General features: G+C 38.5%; 2 protein-coding genes across 3 annotated transcripts in view; one reads left to right on the plus strand and one right to left on the minus strand.

The window, feature by feature from the left end:
- On the plus strand, positions 1-18,513 carry cp (ceruloplasmin). The gene is made up of 20 exons (XM_083558299.1): positions 1-199; positions 1,791-2,035; positions 2,175-2,387; positions 3,062-3,235; positions 3,356-3,610; positions 3,789-3,954; positions 4,050-4,189; positions 7,285-7,425; positions 7,519-7,563; positions 7,969-8,183; positions 8,279-8,429; positions 8,520-8,732; positions 9,851-10,058; positions 11,426-11,565; positions 11,665-11,793; positions 11,929-12,035; positions 12,115-12,334; positions 17,773-17,912; positions 18,030-18,183; positions 18,400-18,513. The coding sequence occupies exons 1-20, from the start codon at positions 42-44 to the stop codon at positions 18,417-18,419; spliced, it is 3,234 nt and encodes a 1,077-aa protein (XP_083414425.1). The 5' UTR covers positions 1-41; the 3' UTR covers positions 18,420-18,513.
- hps3 (HPS3 biogenesis of lysosomal organelles complex 2 subunit 1) overlaps positions 18,372-24,471 on the minus strand; it is a 17,304-nt gene continuing 11,204 nt past the window's right edge. For both annotated transcript variants that reach the window (XM_083558302.1, XM_083558301.1), the window contains 4 exons: positions 23,428-23,535; positions 21,362-21,568; positions 21,078-21,168; positions 18,372-19,799 (listed from right to left, as the gene is read on the minus strand). In XM_083558302.1, the coding sequence (XP_083414428.1) occupies positions 19,672-19,799; positions 21,078-21,168; positions 21,362-21,568; positions 23,428-23,535 (534 nt within the window). In that variant the 3' untranslated portion in view covers positions 18,372-19,671. The remainder of the gene's footprint in view (positions 19,800-21,077; positions 21,169-21,361; positions 21,569-23,427; positions 23,536-24,471) is intronic.

Here is a 24,471-nt window from a genome sequence, read left to right on the forward strand (position 1 = left end):
CAATCTCAGAGAGACTTACATCCAAATCACAGAGATACAACATGAGGACGTTACACTGGAACCTGATTGGGATTTTGTGCTGTGTTGGAAGTGTGTCCTGTATAATAAGAGAATATTTCATAGGTATTAAGGAGATTGAGTGGAATTATGCACCTACTGGAAAGAACCAGATTCAAAACAAGACAATAAAAGAAGATGAGTGAGTATATAATTTTACTATAAATATAATATAACTATGATAAAGGTAAGACAAATAAATAAATAGATGGTGTAATTTAAAAACCAACCATTTGAAAAAAAAAAGAATTATATATATATATTTATATATAAGGGGTGTAACGGTACACAAAATTCATAGTTCAGTACAGTTAGGGGGAAGAAATGCAAAACATAATGTCATTTTTATGAACTTAGTTTATTATTATTAACTGATATAATTATGATTATTTTTTAAACAATTTTAAATGAAATCCCGCTTGGTTAAATAATATATGAAATAATGTTTAAAAATTTTTTTATTATATATAAAATAGAATAAATCAGATTATGCCATACACTTTTTAATTGTATTGATTAAATTGACTAATCAGGTAAATTTATTTGATTTAATAAAATTAAATAGTTTTTGTGATAAGTAGTGATTTAATAAAGAGTTTGTATTTGTTAGACCCCATTTGGGTAATACAGATTGTGTGTGTGTGTGTGTGTGTGTGTGTGTGTGTGTGTGTGTGTGTGTGTGTGTGTGTGTGTGTGTGTTTTACTATTAACTATTTCATTTTCTAAAGATTTGATCTACTTAACTGTTCTACTTATTTCAGCATACTTTAACAAATCTTCATTCCTTCCATACTTCATTCATTCACTCCCTTGATTCGTGGAACTGTCATGATTTTCTCCTTTTATGAGAAATTCTTGAAGCTAGATTGAGATGGTTTGGACATGTGCAGAGAAGGAACATGGGGTATATTGGTAGAAGATTGCTGAGGATGGAGCCACCAGGAAGGAAGAAAATAGGAAGACAAAGGAGGAGGTTTGTGGATGTGGTGAGGGAAGACATGCAGGTAGTTGGTTTGAAAGAGGCAGATGCAGAGGACAGCGGGGTATGGAGAGAGATGATCCGCTGTGGTGACCTCTACTGGAAGAAGCCAAAAGAAAAAGAAAAAGAAGAAGAAAAAGAAGAAGAAGAAGAAGAAGAAGAAGAAGAAGAAAAAGAAGATAAATTCCTAAAGCTGGACATGAAACGCGAAAGAATCCATAGCGCTAGCCTGACTCTACATGTTACATGTTAGGTTAGCAGCTAACACTAGCGGTATGGATTCTTTAGCGTTTTCCTGCAAGCGCAAAACAATTGGTATTTCCGGTGTAAAGTGAGTAGCCACAGTGACGATGTGCTACTTTATCCATTTATCCATTGAAAGTGAGAGGCAGAGACAAAACAAACTTGTGGTCCACCATTGAATACATTGAATACCATTGAATACTATTGAATACATTACTGAATTCAGGGAACTCAGATATTTTTATTTTTTTTACTTTTTTGTAATTTTGTTTGACACATAAAAAAAAAAAATAATAATGTATATACCGTTACACAAAATTTCAGTATGATATATGTGTGTGTGTGTGTGTGTGTGTGTGTGTGTGTGTGTGTGTGTGTGTGTGTGTGTGTGTGTGTGTGTGTGTGTGTGTGTGTGTGTATCAAGTATATATGAGCAACCTGAATAATGTAGACTAGACTATTAATGTAGGTAGACTCCACTTTTAATATCTAAACCTTTCCTATATTGCAGACATGCTAGAACATTTTTGGAAAATGGTGACCTTAGGATTGGCCATGTGTATAAGAAAGCTGTGTACCTCCAGTACACTGACCTTTCCTTCAAGCAGGAGATAGAGAAGCCCAAATGGTTGGGCTTTGTTGGGCCTATTATCAGTGCTGAAGAGGATGACATGGTGGTTGTGCATTTAAAGAACATGGCGTCTCGCATATACTCCATTCATCCCCATGGGATTCATTACAATAAATCCCATGAAGGTATGGACAATAGATATGGCATACATCCAATGTATACTAAATATTAATATCCTTTAAAACCCAGTGTTAAACATTATTTACAGTAGTTTCCTCATACCGATTATTTAAATTGCTTTACATATGTGTGATTTCTTTTCAGGGGCATGGTACCCCGACATGACAAGTAAAGATGAGATCCTTGATGATGCTGTGGCTCCTGGGCAGATGTATAACTATTTATGGAGACTGTCTTCCTCTCACGCTCCTGGCAAAGATGACATGAACTGCCTGACCCGAGTGTACCACTCTCATGTCAATGCCCCCAAAGACTCTGCCTCAGGACTTATTGGGCCCCTTATTATCTGTAAAAAAGGTTTGTTGACTTGTGTGTACACTATAAAAAAAAAACATTTCATTATACCATTATTATTATTTTTTATATTTAAAGCACTCTGGGCAAAAATGAATTATGGAGAACATTTAATTTGCTATCTGGAGTCACAATATGTCATGTCAACACATCATTTAGGCAAAACACGAGGGGGGGGGGGTATTACAATGTTACAGTATTACAATGTAAAAGTAGGAGGAAAAGAGGAAGGCCAAAGAGGAGGTTTGTGGATGTGGTGAGGGCATGCAGGTAGTTGGTTTAAAAGAGGCAGATGTAGAGGACAAGGGGTATGGAGACAGTCGATCCGCTGTGGCTATATATATATATATATATATATATATATATATATATATATATATATATATATATATATATATATATATATATATATATATATATATATATATATATATATATATATGAAGGAGATATAAGAAGAAGAAGAAAAAAATAAATATAAATAAATAAATGAATATATATATATATATATATATATATATATATATATATATATATATATATATATATATATATATATATATATATATATATATATAAATAACATATAATTATGAATTTATGTGATTTCTCATGGGTCTGTAAGTTATTGTATACAAATCCTTTATGCGTGCATTACGTGATGTGTATTGCCTCAGGGACTCTGGACATACATGGTGATAAAAAAGGTGATTACCTCTACACACTCATGTTTAGTGTTGTTGATGAAAACCTTAGCTGGTACCTGGATGATAACATCAAGAAGTTCTGCAAAACACCAACCAAAGTCAATAAGGATGATGAGGACTTTCAGGAGAGCAATAAAATGCATGGTGAGCAAAACTTAAAAAAAAAAAGTTGCCCTTAATGAATCATTTTTATCTGAAATAACAAGGTTTAATGATTTCAATCAATAACCTACAATTAACAATAACAATAACTTTTTTTTTCAGCTATTAATGGTTTTGTTTTTGGCAACTTGCCAGACCTGAGCATGTGCATGGGCAATAAAATTCAATGGCACCTGTTTGGGATTGGCAATGAGGTGGACATTCACTCTGCATTTTTCCATGGTCAGATCATAAAGGACAGGCAGCATCGCATGGACACTGTTAGCCTCTTCCCAGCTACATTTGTCAGTGTAGAAATGGAGGCAGACAACCCTGGACAGTGGCTATTGAGCTGCCAGGTTAATGATCATCTGGAGGGTAAGATAGGAAAGCACTTTCTGCTGCAGAAACAAGCACAGAATGCATTATTACTTATCGACTAAGCAAGACTGACATGATGATTGACATATTATAATTCTTTCTACTACTGGAATAACACTTCTTAGCTAATGACATGTTGGCACATTGTTTGATGCAACTTTTTGCTGGCTTTTAGCGGGTATGCAGGCAATTTTTGAGATCAAAAAATGTTTTCCGGCTGTGCATAAGCCCAGGCCATTTGGTGAAGTCAGACAGTACTACATTGCTGCTGAGGAAGTTATCTGGGACTATGGACCAACACAGATCAACCAATACACTGGCATTAAGCTACAAGATGACAGGTAAAGTTGCCTAATATTAATATCTTTTCCCCTCACAAACAGAAGATTGATACAAATCCTTCAAGCTCAGACAATATTGTCTACACTTTTCACAGTATGGCTGGCATATTCTTTAATAATCGTAATGATCGCATTGGAGGGAAATACAAGAAGGTCCGGTACGTGGAATACACAGATGACACCTTCACCAAGCCCAAAGAAAAAAAACCTGAAGAGGAACACTTGGGCATTCTGGGTATTCCCTTATTACAATATCAAATAAACACTGAATGCTCCAACAGGAGTTGTAAATAGGTTGGCAAAAAAAGTCCGCTGTCTGAGTATCCAAAAAAGTCTGCATGATGTATATTACTAATTTATTACCTTTTGACATAAATTTGCAGTTTTATAATACTTGTTAGCATAGATTTTTTAAATATTCGTTAACATAGTGTTTTATTGCTTTTTAGCCCAGACTAATCACAGTATACAGTTGTATGCTCAAACAGTATAGCTGAATAATTTTAATTTGCACAGGTTTCTCCTTACCTTAAAAGCATCTCTTCAGGTAAAAGATGCATATGGTGTTCAGTTCTAGTTTTGTTCTAGTTCTAGTTTAAACTAGAGCTCATGTATCTAAAAAGAAAGGCATGCCTGTGTAACAGATTCCATTCTTCTTCTTCTTCTTCTTCTTCTTCTTCTTCTTTCGGCTTCTTCCATTAGAGGTCGCCACAGCGGATCATCCATCTCCAGACCCCCCAGTCCTCTACATCTGACTCTTTCAAACCCACTACCTGCATGTCTTACCTTACCACATCCATAAACGTCCTCCTTGGTCTTCCTCTTTTCCTCCCTCCTGGTGGCTTCATCCTCAACATTCTCCTACCGATATAACCCATCTCTCTCCTCTGCACATGTCTAAACCATCTCAATCTCGCTTCAAGAATTTCTCTTAAAAGGAGAAAATTGTGATAATTCCACATATCGAGGAAGTGAATAAATGAAGTATGGAAGGAATGAAGATTTGTTAAAGTATGCTGAAATAAGTAGAACGCCTCTCTCACCTTGTCTCCGACACACCCTACATGCACTGTCCCTCTAATAAACTAATTTTTAATCCTGTCGATCCCTGTCACTCCCAACGAATCTTTAGCTCTGCTACCTCCAGCTCCACCTCCTGTTTTGTAGTCAATGCTACTGTCTCTAAACCATACAACATTGCAGGTCTCACCACAGTCCTATAAACTTTCTCTTTTACCTTCTCGATACTTCTTCATCAACATTTTCAAAGCAAATAATGCATCTGTGGTGCTCTTCCTCGGCATGAAACCAAACTGTTGCTCACAGTTGGTCACCTCTTCTCTCAGCTTGGTACCAGCACACTCCTTCTCCATCGCTTTCCAACCTGGTTAAAACTCAACTGCCATCTCTCCTAAACATCCCCATGCTTCTACCAGTATGTCATCTGGTCCAACCGACTTTCCAATCTTCACCCTCTTAATCGCTGCTCTCACTTCCTCCTTACCAATCCTATCCACTTCTTGCTTCACCATCTCCACACCATCCAACCTTCTCTCTTTCTATTTTCCAGCTGCTCAAAATAATCCCTCCATCTTCTCAACACACTCTCCTCAGAAGTCAACACATTTCCATCTCCACCTTTTATTATTCTAACTTGCAGCACATCCTTCCCAGCTCGGTCCCTCTGCCTGGCTAATCAGTATAAATTCTTTTCTCCCTCCTTAGCGTTCAACTTTACATACAGCTCCCCAAATATGCCTTTTCCTTGGCTTTCGCCACATACCTCTTCACCTGCTGCTACATCTCCTTGTACACACCTTGTGTGTAATTTTTTCATCACTCTGTCGATCCCAATTCTGTTTCGCCAACCTCTTTCTCCTTATGCTTTCCTGCACTTTCTCATTCCACCACCACGTCTCTATGTCTTCCTTTTAATTTCCAGATGTCAAACCAAGTACCTTTCTAGCTGTCTCCCTTATCACTTCTGCAGTAGTTGCCCGATCATCCAGCACCTCTTCCACCACCGAGCCCGTCTGACCTCTTCCCTGAATCTCATACTACAGTCTTGCTCCTTTAGTTTCCATCATCTTATTCTTCTTTCAGTCCTCACTTTCCTCCTTTTTTTCCACCTTCAAAACCATCCTACAGACCACCATCCGATGCTGTCTAGTTACACTGTCCCCTGCCAACACCTTACAGTCTCTAATCTCCTTCAGGTTGCATCTCCTACATAGAACATAGTCCACCTGTGTGCACCTTCCTCCACTCTTATAAGTCACCCTGTGCTGCTCCTTCTTCTTAAAATAAGTACTCACCACTGCCATCTGACCTTCCACATTCCTCTCCTTAAGGCCATACCTACCCATTACCTCCTTATTGACTCTGTTCCCTTCACCTACATGCCTATTAAAGTCTGCCTCAATCACCAATCTTTCATTTCTAGATACACCTTTTACCACTTCATCTAACTCACTCCAGGAATGTTCCTTCTCCTCCATCTCACAGCCCACACCCTTCAACCTCCAGCTTCACATTCATTACCTTTTTAGAAACTCTCTTCACCTCCACTGCACTCTTACTGTACTCTTCCTTCAGAATCACCCCTACACCATTTTTCTTTCCATCCACACCATGATACAACAGTTTAAACCCACCTCTATTGTTCCTGGCCTTACATCTCTTTCCACTTGGTCTCCTGAACACACAACATATCTATTTTGCTCCTTTTCATCATATCAGCTAAATCTCTCCCTTTACCAGTCATAGTACCAACATTTAAAGTACCAACCTGAACCTCCACTCTCCTACACTTCTCCTTTTCCTGTGGTCTCTGTAGACGTCTTCCTCCTCTCCTTTTCCTTCTTTGGCCAACAGTAGACCGATTTCCACCAGTACCCTGTTGGCTAACAATACCTGGGGTGGTCATTGGTAAATTGAGCCTCGACCGTTTAGTTCTGAAATTCTGATTCATGATCCGCATATTTGATTTGGCACGTTTTCCGCTGGATGATCTTTAGTGCACTGGCTTGTGCAACCCTAATGGCTGTGACAGATTCCATTACACGTATATATAAATAATAATAATAATAATAATAATAATAATAATAGCAATAATACATTTTAGAAAGTCTTAAATTAGTTGTTAGCATAGATTTTCCTGACTTATCAGTATAGACTTTGATTATTTGATAGCACAGACATGATATGCTTGTTAGCAGTCTTTTATTACCTCTGAGCAGTATCAGTTCATAGCATATCCTTTACATCAGACCACTTTATGTTTTCCATAATAAAAAAGATTCCTTTTAAGCTCTGTGTTTTCTCTCAAAGGTCCAGTCATCAGGGCAGAGGAGGAGGACACCATTAAGGTCACTTTTAAGAATAAAGCAAGCAGACCGTACAGTATTCAGCCCCATGGTGTACAGTACAGCATTGAAATGGATGGCACGCTTTATCACAATGTTCTAGAAGGTTCTGGAAAAATCTAAATCATTCTTATTAAGCAAAAAAAAAAAACAACATTAAACCACTTTTGCTGTAACTGTGCAATTCTTTCTGTTGCAGAATCCTATACTGCAAAAAAGCTTAGGGAACTCAAGAAAGAAGCAAGTAAGTACATTTAGTGTACATGCATATTCTGATATAGTCACAGTGTAATTATAATATTTGTATGTATTATAATATTTGAGTATGTCAGGCCACACATCTTTTTTATTTTATTTTACTGCCAAATGTAACTTAAAATAAAACATGAACTAAAGCCACACAAATACTGTTAAACAACACTCAGTGTTTGTTAGTGTTCACACCCTTATGTGTAAAGTCTTCATAGATAGTTGTATATAAAAATATCAACCACAGTTACAGAGATCAGACAGACTTACACTTTTTTTCATTCTGAGGTAAGCATTAATTGAAGCTCTTGACTGGTATCTGTATGATTTGTTTTCTTGCAAAGTGGATGGTCATTGTATATCTGCAGTGGGCACAAGCAATATTTTTTGCTGTTTTTAGGAATTGTTGAACCTCTTCCTGCTGCCCAGGTCCAACCTGGCACTACCTTTAAGTATGAGTGGGTTGTGCCTAAGTATGGTGGTCCAACTGAAAGCGATCCTTACTGTATCACATACCTGTACTATTCTGCTGTGGACCCAATCCAAGACACCAACTCTGGCCTGGTTGGACCTCTCCTAATCTGTAAACCAAAAACCCTCAAAGCTGGCAAACAAGTAAGTACAAAGTACTTGTTGTCTGATCAAAAGTGTTACATAATGTGCTTGTGTACATTGGGCACTTTAACCATTTCTCACTGGTCACATGACAGAAAAATGTGAAAAAAGAATTCATCCTGCTTACCACATCTTTTGATGAGAACCTGAGTTGGTATTTAGATGAGAACATTAACAGATTTGCAAAACAACCAAAAACTGTGCAGAAAGATGATGAAGAGTTTCAGTTGTCTAATAAGATGCATTGTAAGTCCCTAAAAATGTTAAATAACTTAAAATACATTAGTTGTAAAAAAAAAAAAAAAAACTTATACAATTTATTTATTTTATCTGCAGCAATCAATGGATACATGTACGGAAATCTTCCAGGCCTGACTATGTGCAAAGGAGACAAAGTTTCCTGGCATATTTCGGGTCTGGGATCAGAGGGGGACATTCATGGAGTGTACTTCAATGGTAACAGGTTCCTTTATAGAGGAACAAGAAGAGACACCATCACTGTATTCCCTCACATCTCGCATACAGTCATCATGGAGCCAGATAGCATGGGTGCTTTTTATATTTTTATTATGCATCAGTTTTTGTCATGGAGCCATTAAATGTTATTATTTCACAGCAATGTTTAATTCTCAAATCTGATTGATTTACAAACCAAAAAGTAACAGAGCTTCTAAAAACTTTTGTAGTGACAGTTAATTGACAGGTATATAAGGTCAAAAGTTTGAAAACACCTGGTGTTTTATCATGTTTGGGATGTTCCTTTTATTTAGATGCAACAAACGTAATGATATGAACATTTACTTTGACCAAACAAATATATAAATGTAAAGATTAAAGTTACAGTTTATGTTCATTGAAGAATCCTACCTTTACACACTTGTGGCATCTGGACACTTAGTTTCTCAAAAATTCAGTTGAAATACTTTGCAATACTTTTTTAAAATTTTATGTCCAAAGATATTTCTTTCTGACCATACAATTCTGTTCATACCAGAGCAGTTCAACAGGATTTAGGTGTGGTGACTGGGCAGGAAATTGCATGATAGATAAAACTCCAGCTGATTGTCTGCTCTACAAAATAACACTTGCAGAGCTTATGCTTTTGGTCATTATATTGTTGGTTCCTATGTTTCAATTGCTGCAGACCTGACAGAATTTCATGGTCTTGAAGCATGGAATGGCAGCAGTGTTAGTTCAGTTTTTTTCCCCACCCAAAATAAGTCCAAACTTCCCATCTCCAAAACAACCATTAAGCTTTCACCTCCATGTTTGACTGTCTGGACACTTCCATGTTTGTCCGACTTACATAATGATTTTATTAGAGTTAAAAATGTCAAATTTGCACTCATCTACCCACAGACTTTCCTGCAGAAATTCACTGTCTGATTCTTGTGGGTTTTACATAGTTTGTGGCATATAAACTAATGGAGCATGTATGCGTTTCAAAAAACGAAAAAAAAAAAAAAGGCATTTCCAAACTTTTGAGAGGCACTTCACATCCCTGTCAATGAACAGTCACTATGGAAAATATGAGCTATTAGACAGGCTATATATATTAAAAGGTCTGATATAATCAGAATCAATTAGAATATTTAAATTCTATTGGTCTATATTGCTAAAATATAACAGTAAATATTTTTTGGTCTTGCTATCTCTGGTCACTACAGGGCAATTTGAGTTGACCTGTAAAAGTGCTGATGATAACCATGCGGGCATGAGAGCGAACTACACGGTCGAAAAGTGCAGTATCTGGGACAGAAGTTCAGAGATCATGCTCCACCAAAAGAAATATTACATCGCTGCTGTTGAGATGGACTGGGATTATTCTCCCAGTCGCACCTGGGAGGAGAAACTGTTTCATAACCTTAAAGAAAGGTAATATTTTACAGCAAATTGCGTGTATTTAATCTACAGGCAGAAATGTTAAATGTTTTTTCTTCAGAACATGTCTGAGATAAAATCGACCACAAATCACAAATATCCTATAGTTTATAAGTATAAAAACTTTGGCAAGGCTAAATTTAAGATTATAGACAAATTGTTTGGGAGCCAGTTCTTGCATGAGTGCTCTTCTAAGTGATACAAAAACTACCACTCTCTGGAGGGCTCGTTTGACCTGCATGGCCTTCTTTACCAGGGTGTCGATGTGACAGGACTAAGGCAGGTCCTGTGTGATGTAAACACCTAGGTACCAGAAACTGTCCACTCTCTCCACTGGGGTCCTATTAGTGTTAAGCAGCTGGTATGACTGCTTCTGCTTTGTGCTGAAGTCCACTTTCAACTCTCAGTCTTGCTGACATTCAGGAGAAGATTGTTCTCCTGGTACCATCTCTTCTGATTTTTAATCTCCTGTAGGTAGGCCATCTCGTCTTTGTTGGACATCAGCCCCACCACAACAGTGTTGTTAGCAAACTTGATGATGGTGGTGGAGTTGGAAGTGGTCACACAGTCATATGTGTACAGTGAGTACAGCAGGGGGGTTATAAGACAACCCTGTGGAGCTCCAGTGCTGAGGGTGAGGGTGGATGACTTGTGTTTGCCAACCCTTACGGCTTGTGGTCTGTCTGTCAGGAAGTTGGAGATCCATTGACACATTGGTGGGCTGAGTCCCAGGATCTCCAACTTAGAGGTGAGAGTGGAGGGAATTATGGTGTTAAACGCTGAACTGTAGTCTAGAAACAGCATTTTTGCAAAATTCCCTTTTCTGCAGTCCAGGTGGCTTATAATTGTGTGAAGAAAATGTGCGATGCATTAGCAGTAGAGCAGTCCTGGCAGTACATGAACTGTAGAGGGTCCAGTGTGTCTGGTAGAGATGCAGTGACTCTGACAAGTCTTTCAAAGCAACTACTGAGGTCAGGGCTACAGGGCGATGCTTATTGTTAGCTTCAAAAACTAGCTTACATCTGTGGTGTGTGAGAGCCAGGAAACAATACACTAGTGGTAGATTAAAAAAGCTGTGCAATGAATAGAAATAGGTTGTTGGGCTGTAATTGGCATGCAGGGAGAAGAAGAAAATATTGATCATGTCACCAAATAGGTAAAAACTAAAGTAACGAGACTGATTTGAAAATGTAAGACGTAAAAAGTACAGATATTTGGGTAACAAAATCTAATAAGAGTAAGTAAAAAATAATAGTAAAATACTGATACCAGAAAACTCATCTTAAGTAAAGGAGCAAAGTATTTGTTCTTCATTACTTCCCACCTCTGCATACCAGCAATCTCATATTGTTTCTTCACAGCCCAGGTAACACATACCTCAACAAAGGGGGCAAATTTATTGGCTCCAAATACAAGAAGGTCCTGTACAGAGAGTACACTGATGACACCTTTACTAAGCCAAAGGACAGGTCTGCTGATATGGAACACTTGGGAATTCTGGGTAAACATTTATAGCTAAAGTAAAAAACGAATAAAAGAGGTGTTCCAATGAGGTGAAGTAACTCTTTAATATACTTTGTGTATAAATTTAACTTTGCAGGTCCTATGATTCATGGAAATGTGGGAGAGAAAGTAAAGGTGGTTTTCAAGAACTTGGCCAAGAGACCATATTCTATACATGCACATGGAGTAAAGACAGACAGTCCTCACATCACTCCAACCCAACCAGGTACAGTACGGTTCAGCTGGGTTTGTCAAAAGCGTGTTATGGCTTAAAATAAACACATCATACATAACTCCTGTAATGTAAGATGCGGGTTTAAATATAAAAGCTTAATATCAAAATGCATACCATTTTGTCAAGGTCAAATTCAGACATACACTTGGTATATTCCTAAGACTGCTGGACCAACGTCTGAACAGGAGGAATGTAATGTTGGAGCTTACTATTCCACTGTAGATGTTAACAAGGTATGTCTCTGAATAAATTATAATATCAAAAGTATTTCCTTTGCTGTGAAATATATAACTCTACAGGCTTCTCTTACAGGATTTGTATAGTGGACTAGTTGGCCCACTGATTATCTGTCAGAAGAGTCTGCTGAGGACATTAGGGCTAAAGAAAGAGATTGAAGAGTTTGCATTGCTGTTCATGGTGTTTGATGAGAATAAATCCTGGTATCTGGAGGATAACATAAAAACCCATGTGAAAAATCCTCCCAGTAATTTACAGGAGGATGAGGAGTTCATTAAAAGCAACAAAATGCATGGTGAGTAGAGAACAACATTACTTCTGGTAATAAATATTGCCAGAGGAGCAGAGAATATGATTTTGCGTATAAGTAACACATTGCTGCAAATCACATTTATATCGTATGTGTAATTGTGGTAAAGTTCTGACACACAACAGAGGGTATCTGTTACTTACAACAATGGCTACACTAGCTAGTGTTACGACCCAGTCTAGGGTTAGGTCGGACAGAGTATTTAGTTTGGGATTCAAAAGAATGGATCTTATAAATTGACAACCCAAACACACCACAAACACGTTTGCTACACAGGTGCTTGTATATTGTAACACAGAAATATATGTACACAGACTCACAGGCTTGTCTTCAGGGTGGGCCAAGGCCAAAACAATAAACAAAAAGGACTGTTTTGGGAAAGCTACCCTTCCTGAAAACAAAGAAAAGGAAAACACAAACAGCTTCCCTAACTCCCTGCTACAAAAACAAAGACAAAACAATCCCTCACCCAAAGTAAATGGCAGCCACACCCCTAATGCCAGTGAAATAAATATGTACAGTGCCCAAAGATATTACAATATAATACAAAAGAAATATATACAAACAACAGTAGTCCAAGGGGCTAAACAGGCTCAAAGTCAGTAAACGGTCAAAATCACAAACATCAACAACCAAGCTATACCCCGAACACCAAAAAAACAGTCAGAATGCCACTACAACAACTCTCTCCGGTTGCTTCACTCCTTTCTCCTTAAATAGGAAACAGGTGGATGATGTCATCGTGAAGGAGGTGGGATCAGCCAGGGTAGGGCAGGCCTCAAACTCTGGAGTGGATCGGACCTGCACACAAAGCACACATACAGAACACCAGTTTGGACATGGGGCTACCTAGGGTTGTAACACCCCCCCACCCAAGTGTGAACCCCCTGGGTTCACAATAAAAATAAACAAAACAACCCTTAAGCCCTCTAACCACGGGATAAGGTGTCAGCTAGAACATTTAGTTTTCCCTTCTTATGGCTAATCACCAAGTTAAATCCCTGTATAATGAGAGACCATCGCATTAACCGCTGATTGGTATTACACATGCGGTTCAAGAAAACTAGGGGGTTGTGGTCAGTTACAACTTGAACAGGAGTAAGACAGTCACTAAGGTAGACCTCGAAGTGTTGAATGGCCAACAGCAAAGCAAGAGCTTCTTTTTTAATCGTGCTATAGTTAAGCTGGTGTTTTAAAAACTTCTTCGAGAAGTAACAAACAGGGTGTTCTATCCCCTGATCATCCTCCTGTAAAAGCACCGCACCTGCACCTGTGTTACTGGCATCAACCTTCAACTTGAATGGTTTGCTCAGGTCTGGAGCTAGTTAGGAAGAGTTTAACTGCCTCAAAAGCTGACTGACACTCTTGGGACCACTTGAACGAAACACATTTCCGTAATAAATTGGTAAGGCGCAAAACCACATCCGAAAAATTCTTACAGAAACACCGGTAATATCCAGCCATTCCTAAAAACCGACGGAGATCACGCCTTGTCTTAGGAGCTGGGAACATGCATATGGCCTGAACCTTGGCACTTAACAACTTCACCACCCCTTGTCCTACCTGTTTACCTGAATATGACAACTCCTTTGCCAAACTCACATTTGTCCAAATTCAAAACTAAAGATGCATTTGAAAGACGTGTAAAGACGAGTTCTAGTTTTTCCAAGTGTTGTTCCCAGGTATCCGAATAGATGACAACATCATCTAGGTAAGCAGCACACATGACAGTTAACAAATAACAGTTACCAGAGCTGGTTTTAGGCAATGGTCCAACACAATCCACAATGATCCGTTCAAATGGGTCTGTGCTGACCACAATGGGGTTTAGGGGAGCCGGCGGAACAACCTGATTGGGTTTGCCAACTACCTGACAGGTATGACAGGTCTTGCAGTACCTTATAACATCACTCTTAATACCAGGCCAGAAAAAATAACGCAAGATACGCTGATAGATCTTGCGAATCCCTGCATGTCCTGAACAAGGATGATCATGAGCCAAACTAAGAACATGCTTCCGAAATAAACAAGGAACCACCAGCTGGAATGCTTCCAACCAACGATCATCAGGACTGACGGGGGACCATTTCCTCATCAGCACCCCATCTTCAATACAATACAGTGACTGGTACCTCTCGGAACTAGATTGATTCGCTGCCAACTCAAAACACTGTGTTAATGAAGGGTCAGATTTCTGAGCAGCCACTAACTGGTCACGTGTCACTGGTTGGTCTATTTCAAAGCCGTTATCAGCACATCCCTCATGCAACACATCAAGCGGTTCGCTAGACTCTTCAACAGGCTCCTCTTAAAACAGAAAAGACACAGAAAGATCAACCACATCACCCAATTTTCTTTGTTGGGCCCGTGTCAACACACAAACAGGGAACACAGAGGAGTGCATGTCATTAAGTGAAGGGGAAATACTCACAGGTTCTGAAACTACTTCAGGTAAGGAGAAGACCCTAGTTCCAGCTACGTCATTCCCTAGAATGACTGAAACACCTGCAACTGGTAGCTCAGAGCGCACAGCTACCTTTACTAGCCTGATAAGATTCTCCATTTCTAAATATACTATGTGCAATGGCACACGAATTACCTCCATACCAATACCTTGAATCAGTACATCACTACCAGCATACGAAGCTTCAGAAAATGGTAGTGTGTTTTCCAGCACAAACGTCTGCGCTGAGCCTGTATCTCTCAATATACTTACAGGCTGTTTATCCTAACCAACACTAAAAGATACATAACCTGAAAACACAAATGATTTAAACACTGGCTCTATTTCATCCGGGGTGCTTTGGGGAACCACTACTGCGTTCACCTTTTTGATCTCCGTCTGCTGTTTAAATTGCTTCCGCTTTAACACTGGACAGTTTGCGATAACATGCCCTGCCTCATGACAATAAAAACAGCGGCGGGAACCATCTGAAGAGATAGGGACAGTACAAATTATACTGGCAGGATTGGCCAAAGGAGCAGACACATCCTTCCAAGATGACGAAGAGCTGAATACAACTTTGAGTTAATACGAACTCATCTGAAAATATAGCGGCCTTGGCCAGCGTGTTGATCTTTTGCTCATTTAAATGAACCACCAGCTGCTCAGGTAGACATGACAAACTCTTCCAGCAAAATAAGTTCTTTAAGCTGGTTGAAATCTCTAACCCCACTAGCTGAACACCATTTATTCAACAGCGTGGTTTTCTCACGAGCAAACTCCACATAAGTCTGGCTAGCAGCCTTCACAGTGTTCCTGAAGTTTTGCCGATATGCTTCCGGCACACGCTTATATGCACGGAGCACTGTAGCTTTCACGGTCTCATAATCCAAACTCTGCTCTAGATTAAGTGCAGAACACGCTTACCCGACAGTTTACACTGTAATAACAGAGTCCACAAACTTTTTGGCCAGTTTAAAGTTGTAGCAATCCTTTCAAATACAGCAAAGTAAGAATCAACCTCGTTTTCCCGAAATACTGGCACTAACCCAATGTGTCGGCTAACATCAAAGGCAAGCGGGCTTACCGTTGAGGACTCAGCTGGGGTGGACGGTGGCCTGGAGTGCTTAGCGGCAACAGGAGATGGGGAGGCAACTGTTGAGAACCTAAATGTCCGTGGCAGAGGCACTGGCTTCCGCCACTGATCTGCCAGGTCAAGCTTTTTCCCCTCAATTTCCAACTCCCGTTCTCTGACTCGCAAGAACTGCGTTTGGTACTCCTGCCGCTTAATCTCCACTTCAAGCTTTTTGAGCGCAAGCTGCCAACCGGGATCCACTGTACGAGCATGGGGCTGCTCACGACTTAACTCAACCTCCTCCGTCTCAGTCATAGCTTCCGCTCGGCCAGGAGCCTGGGTAGGTTGGGTAATATGCGCAGCGCCTCCTGGAGGTGCTTCCCTTTCAGGTAAGACCTGTTGAGCCATGAGTGCCTCATATAGTGCCGCTTTGACTACCTTCTTGCTAGCAGTCCGACAAAAGGGACACATTAAAAAAAAGTCAGCAATCAAGAGATCATCCTTCCTACACCCATCAAATACCTCTAATGAAGGACACAAAGTGAATGTGATTAAATCAAATGCCATTATACCGCAATCCGATACACGAAGACACACGAAATATAAGATATCCCAGACAAGCCCCCAAATCTGTTACGACCCAGTCTAGGGTTAGGCTGGACAGAGTATTTAGTTTGGGATTCAAAAGAATGGATCTTATAAATTGACAACCCAAACACACCACAAACCACAAACACACACAAAAAGGTTTGCTACAGAGGTGCTGGTATATTTTAACACAGAAATATATGTACACAGACACACAGGCTTGTCTATAGGGTGGGCCAAGGCCAAAACAATAAACAAAAAGGACTGTTTTGGGAAAGCTACCCTTCCTGAAAACAAAGAAAAGGAAAACACAAACAGCTTCCCTAACTCCCTGCTACAAAAACAAAGACAAAACAATCCCTCACCCAAATTAAATGGCAGCCACACCCCTAATGCCAGTGAAATAAACATGTACAGTGCCCAAAGATATTACAATATAATACAAAAGAAATATATACAAACAACAGTAGTCCAAGGGGCTAAACAGGCTCAAAGTCAGTAAACGGTCAAAATCACAAACATCAACAACCAAGCTATACCCCGAACACCAAAAAAAAACAGTCAGAATGCCACTACAACAACTCTCTCCGGTTGCTTCACTCCTTTCTCCTTAAATAGGAAACAGGTGGATGATGTCATCGTGAAGGAGGTGGGATCAGCCAGGGTAGGGCAGGCCTAAAACTCTGGAGTGGATCGGACCTGCACACAAAGCACACATACAGAACACCAGTATGGACATGGGGCTACCTAGGGTTGTAACACTAGTCATAGACACCTGTGAGCTAATGTATGCAGAAGAGGACAGATTATTCATTCTTCTGTGATAGCCCTGTGAAGTTCCATGAGAAGCAAATCTGTGGAGAAAGCATGTTTTAGTATTTGCCTTCCTGCCTGGCGGCTGCTGTATTATAGAGGAGAGTTGGTTGAAAGTTCGGGAATTGGCAGGTGAACTAATTCAACATAATCAGCAAAAACAACCAACAAAAAAGAAAAAATTAAGCATTGGCACATTGCTGCATTTAAGAAATATAAAACACATGTTTTTAGAAATGTAATCAACCCTGGGATGATTATCTCTGCTTCGATCACCCCACATTTACAGTTTTGTTATAACATTATTGCATCCTGTGCCTTATTTATAAGACATTTTATGATACAACTTTTATAATGCATTTATATATGTATATTGTTTGTACAAAACGTTTGTATACATGTGTATTTATTTTAGTTTTCCCTTTTTTATTTATTTCTTTACCTTTATTAGTTACAAACTTTAACAATAGTGGTAAATGACCAACTACTGCTTATGCATTGTAGGTATAAACGGCCTGGTCTATGGAAACCTTCATGGATTGTATGTTAACATTGGAGATAAGGTGTACTGGTATCTGATGGGAATGGGAAATGAAATAGACCTACACACAGCACATTTTCATGGCCACAGCTTTGAGTACAAGGTGAAGCACTCCCATGCCTTTGCGTATTTGGTAACATTTCTAGATGCAGAAATAATTGAATCCTATTTAGTATTTTATCCAATTGCCTGTACAATGAGTGTCTCGTTTTAACCCAAGATAAGTGGCGTCCATCGCGATGATGTATTCGACTTATTCCCTGGCACGTTCCAGACGGTCAAAATGAGGCCACAGTATCCAGGCACCTGGCTCCTGCACTGCCATGTTGCTGACCATGTGCTGTTTGGCATGGAGACCACATACACAGTGAGAGGTACAGTATGTCAAACAGAACATTACAGAGCATGACAAATATACAGATTATTATTATTTTTTTTTAAATAAGTAATTTTTTTTTTTCTTTTTCCAGTGAAATGTTTAAATGCAACTAGTACCAATACTGTAGATTGCTATTGTATATACTTATCTCTTAATAAATTCATAAAACCATAACATATAAACTTAACATTAAAATGTGTTTTATTTGCAGAAATCATAAGTAAAGGCTGAAGAACTTCAACATGTGAACATTTTTATGACTTAATACCTATTGTAACACCAAATCGCTTTCATACATTATGAATAAATCTTTATTGTAATTGTGCATGGTTGTGTATATTGTGAAATGCTACTGCACATGTTAAAAAAAAAAAAAAAACTACTTTTTCATCGCAACAGAAGTTAGATATACTGTTTCTGTTATACAAAAGCTCTGGCTATATTTGCAATGGCTTAATATAGACCAAAATATACAGTAAACTTGACAGGCATTTTGCATAATTTAAGAAGAAACATAAGCAAATAAAAACATTAACAAAAGCCTTTTAATTATCAGCACACAATAGATAATGTACAGATGAGTGCAAAGAAAGTGCAAATACTTACATCCATCAGTCATAAGATGTTTTAAATCCAGTGTGTACTAACCGTTAAGGCAACCGACCAAGGCATATGTTTTGTCATGTCTTGTTTTAGCCTATAAAGCTGAAATATTCCCATACCATACTTGAGAAATCCTAAAAACAGCACTTAAATTTGTGAAAAGAAAAGAAAAAACAGCAGTGGTTCTTAATGTATTTCATTTTCATTGTTTTTTACAATTGTCCTTACTTGAACTCAATGTTAAATTGATTATCATGAGCTCAGGATGTAGCACTGGATCCAATAAAAAAATTATAAATAAAATACACCATGATTTTGATAATTAATCTGTTATGACCCTTAACTTCAGGCAATTCAGTGCAGAAGCATGACAAAGTTATATTTCCTGCTGTATAAAGTACATAATATACATTTTTTTTCTTGTATTTCTGAACGTAAATATGCATACCTACAGGTTTTTATGAAATGCAAAAAAGAAAAAACTTCGCTTAGCATCTTAGCTTCAAACTATATGAAATAATGTGTGCTAAATTGGCCCAATTATTAGGTGTACAATGTAATTGTACAAATATTCCATATTGTAGCCCAAAAAAACCAACTCGTCCATATGCAGTTAAAACCAGTTTATAACATCTAGTTAAAAATGACTGAACTTTATTTGCTAACAGCAGAAGGTTTGTGCAAAACCCACAACCTTTTTTGTGTTAGTCCTGAAATCATATTCTACAGAGAAGACTTTGTTATCTTTAGTGTTGCGTACTTGGGTAATATTATTGTATATAATCAATCACAATGTACAAGATCCACACAATCTTCCCCATAAGTATAAGATACCATTCCCATGTGTAAGCTTATAGTCCTGACAATGCTGTCCTGCAGTTCATGTAAGGAGATGCCTCTGGCTGCATTTCAGAAGATGAGGCAGGAAGAAGTGTGCTGTACCATCGTCAGGTAACAAGTCCAAAAACTCTACTGGGCTCAGCTCCATGGATAACACTGTCAGAGTCTCTGTTAGAAACACAAAATCACGTCACATGGCCAAAATAGGACTAAAGACACAATGCCTCACTCTCATCTACATAAAAAGAAGGATCAGACCCAATGGTTTCTAATGGTCTTAAAAACAAATCATTGTTCAGAAAAAAATAAACAGAATAATGTAAATTATTGTGGGATCGTTAGTTCCTACTTTATGCCATGTAGGTGACAGCTGTTGCAAAGTCTGTGTTGTTCTATTCATTGTTGAGTTTCAAACAGATGGAGGTTTTTTTTTTACCCAGATATGTTGAATTTTACATTTTAATCATTTAAATTATTATCATTCATTTTATTTTTGAAAACACAAAAACTACAAAAATGTATTCCCCTTTTCCCAACTTTTCCCCAAATTGTTCAGTGCAGCAACAGTAAACTGGCAAATAGTGACACAGAGGGTCTCAGGAGTGCATTTGATAATTATTGCATGTTAGTGCATGACAAATGATTAGTTAATAAAAGCAATAAAACATGTTATTTTTGTCTGTTTGGGTTCTGCCTTTTTGCCTTTTTTTTTTTTTTTTTTGCCCAGGAGTCGACAAGATATTAATTTGCTATAAACATTTGTGACATCAATACAAAGGTCACTGCCATCTGTCATAAGTGAAATTAATACACAGAATAATATGAAGCAACTGAAAAGTAATTTCCCCCTACCAGAAGCCCACTGCTTTGCTCTTTATAATACAAGGCTATTGAATTAGTTTATAAATACTCTACTAGATGAGTACAGTATCTATTTTAAATATTCCTGTAAAGCCAAAAATGTGAACTGAATCATAAAACCTATTATATCAACTGCATATATGGGACATGGGTTATATCGGTAGGAAAATGCTGAGGATGGAGCCGCCAGGAAGGAGGAAATGAGGAAGGCCAAGGAGGAGGATTATGGATGTGGTGAGGGAAGACATGCAGGTAGTTGGTTTAAAAGAGGCAAATGTAGAGAGGACAGGGGGGTATGGAGACGGATTGTCCACTGAGGCGACCCCAATGGGAGAAGCCAAAAGAAGAAGAAGAACATCTGCTACCTATGAGATTTTTTTTTTTTCATTACACAACATCAGTAAAGTCTGAAGTCTTTTACTTAAAAAAAAAAAAAAGTAACACTGCTCATGTGGAAATCTTTCGAGAGCTGTAAAAAACAATACAGTAGGCATTACCAATCTACTGCCTGGCCCATGGAATGCTAGCAGAATAGCTCTGTTCTATTATTTTTAATAAATAGTAAGATATAATGCAAACAGCTACCTTTGAGAGCAGTGTGTAGAACAATGTTATCTTCTGAAGAAAGCCGAATCCTCTTACACAGCTCAGGAAACAGTTTCTGCCACCACAGAGCCTGTGCAGGCAACAGAAAAGAATAGAAACCGAATACTTTAGATTCAAAATTAAGTTGGATCCTACAGCAAATAAGATTTATGTATTTTTCTTATTCTTAGATTTATGTATTTCCTATTTCTTTATTCTTTCAATCATTTGCCAATTAAGTAGTGTTAGTTAAGCAGTTATGAGCATGCATTGTAGCTGTGTACCATTTTATCACTATGTAACTCATGGTTGGCATAGGGGATGATAGCTTGCGGCCAGCGGTCCAATAGCTTGTCAATCGCGAGCTGATGTTGACCCAGTTTGGTGGCACAGAGCACGTGAATGCTTAGGTCGGCGTTATCCACATCTGGTAGCTGTTCCAGCAGAGGTATAATAGAGGACACGTCTAGAGTGGGGCCACACAGCAGAGACTGCAACATGTAATACAGAGAACACTACAATGAGTTTAACGTTTACACTTTAGCACCAATTCCCTCAATGTGCCTTAATATGACTTTAGGAGAGATGCCAATGTATCTAACGTAGCAAGAATGTGTCCACGCTAAGAGCGCTTCTGCTAAACAACACATTCTACTAGTGTTGTTTATGAACGAGTCAGTGCTGTTTGGTTGATGATGACGGCCAGCTGACACACATCGTTATTTTTTGCAGGCTTTCAAGGAAAGATCAGTAAATGTGAATTCATTTACCTCACGAACATGTTTTACAGACCCTGTCACAGACCTAGTCCTTTAGTCCATTTAGTCACAGACCTAGTCCTAGTCCATTTTTGAGACACATGAATTTTTCTTTTGTTTATATGCAACAAACTAGATAATTTAACAGTATTTTTATCAAGCTGTCTCTTTAGGCAAAACATGAAGTTTTGGATAAAAACGCATTTCCCTAAGTCACGTTTTTGCAATATTTGGAGAAAATGCTCTCATTATAGACCTACGTACAGTATATAGGTTATATGTTGAAAGGAATACTGAACCAACATGGCTACAATTACATACTTCGCCACCATGCACTTCCATTTGTACTAATTAGAACCAACTTAGCCAAAAAAATAAAAAATAAAAATAAAAATGACCCGAATCATTCGTCCAAGTTCTGTAGTTGTTATTTAGAGAGTAAACAGTCGGCAGGAGCGTTATCTCTTTAATGAAATGTCCAGTCAACACACAAATCTTTTGGACTCCTCTGGGATGAACTGGATCACAAGGTCAGTAGGAAATATCCAACCATTGAAGAACACCTTTGGCAAGTTATACAAGTATTTTAGCTGAATGTTTGGAGAAACTAACTGAACATATGCCAGGAGTATGTAAAGTTGTTATTCATGCAAAGGGTGGATTTTTTTTTTTAAATAAAGTTTAGCTTCTGTACATTTATCTATTTGTTTGGCCAAAATAAATCTTCAATAAATTAGCTAGATGTTGCATATACCGTAATTTCCGGACTATTAAGTGCACACATATATATGCCACACCCACTGAATTCGACATTTATTTTAAACATAAATAAGCCGCACCTGTCTATAAGCCGCAGTTGTCTACACTAATGTACTTTACACAGGCTTTAACGAAAGACACGTTACACGGTGTAACTGGTGAAATATGTTGCGCTTCCTAAAGGAGCATAGCGGTATTTTGGGAATTATATGATTTGTGTTGCAACTGGAGTTAGCGAGCTCTCCCATGACCCAGACTCAACGCGTTACAACGGCTTGTATCTAAACAGTAGCCTACCAAGAAAGTCATTGTTCACTGTCTTCCTCCTTCCTTTCACAACTATTTCTCTTGGGAGTTTTTCTTTTGGCATCGTTGTGCGTTTAAAAATTGCCGTGCCGATGTCGTGCAGCTCAGAACACAGGTGAGGTGCGTTTTTTTCGTTTCCGTTCGGAAATTTCATTGGTCCAATGTTATGGCGTTTAGTTTTTTAGCTTGAAGTTTGTGAAACCGGGAAAAACCCAGGAAAAATCCATAAATTAGCCGCTTCGTTGTTTAAGCCGCGGGGTTCAAAACTTGGGAAAAAAGTAGCGGCTTATAGTCCGAAAAATACAGTAAATAAAAGGAACATGTATGCGTCTCTTAAATACAATAAAAAAACTAGCTGTTATTTTATTCAAAATTTGTATATTGTATATTTAAATGCAGAAAAAAGTGGCTTATTGTTTTGTTTGATTACACAACTTGAATTCAACTGATTGTACAGTACAACAGATTAATGCAGCGCACACTACTCATCAAATGTTGCTGACAGGCATGCATGCTGAGTTACAGACCTGGAGTTTCTGAAGGTCTTCTTGGTGGTCATGTGTAATGTTGAATTGAGCAGGAGTCAGAATGCTCAACCATGGAGACAGTGGGCCATAATGAGAGCAAGAGTTAATCTGAAAGGGTAAAAAAAAAAAGGTCAGGGGTCACTTCTATACGATAAACCAAACAAGGGTACAGGTTTAACTGAATATATATTTTTCAATTATCTGTGGAGATTCATATTAAAAGTGGTCCCAGACCATCCAACTATAAACAGGAATAAAACATAGATCCTCTGAGAGGGTGTGCAGTTGATTTTTGACATAGACCATTTACACATAATTTGCTTAGATATAAACTAGTGTGTGCATATACCATATTTTCCGGACTATACCCCGCGGCTTAAACAACGAAGCGGCTAATTTATGGATTTTTCGTGGGTTTTTTCCCGGTTTCACAAGCTTTAAACCAAAAAACTGAGCCTCATAACATTAGACCAATGAAATTGTGGAACGGGTTCAGGTGAACCAATGAAACTCTTTATATTAAATCAGGTGCGCTCTTACTAAATCGGGCCGCACCACATCATAAATATGGATGAAGTTCCTCTGACGTTTGACCTGCCGCTCACTCGGACTGTCTACAGGAAATGTGAATCATTCGTCACGCTGAAAACAACCGGGCATGAAAAAACACACTTCACCTGTGTTCTGAGCTGCACGGCATCGGGAGAAAAGCTTCACCGGTGGTGATTTTTGAACGCACGACGATGCCAAAAGAAAAACTCTCAAGAGAAATTGTTGTGAAAGGAAGGAGGAAGACAGTGAACAATGACTTTCTTGGTAGGCTACTGTTTAGATACAAGCCGTGTAACAGACACTGTCTTTCATTAAAGCCTGTGTAAAGTTCATTAGTTTCAATGTAGACACCTGCGGCTTATAGACAGGTGCAGCGTATTTATGTTCAAAATAAAAATCTTTGTCAAATTCAGTGTGTGCGGCTTATATTTGGGTGCGCTTAATAGACCGGAAATTACGGTATATGTTTTTACTTATAGTACCCACCAGGAT

Source organism: Silurus aristotelis, assembly GCF_946808225.1.
Source record: "Silurus aristotelis genome assembly, chromosome: 13".
Lineage (NCBI taxonomy): Eukaryota > Metazoa > Chordata > Actinopteri > Siluriformes > Siluridae > Silurus > Silurus aristotelis.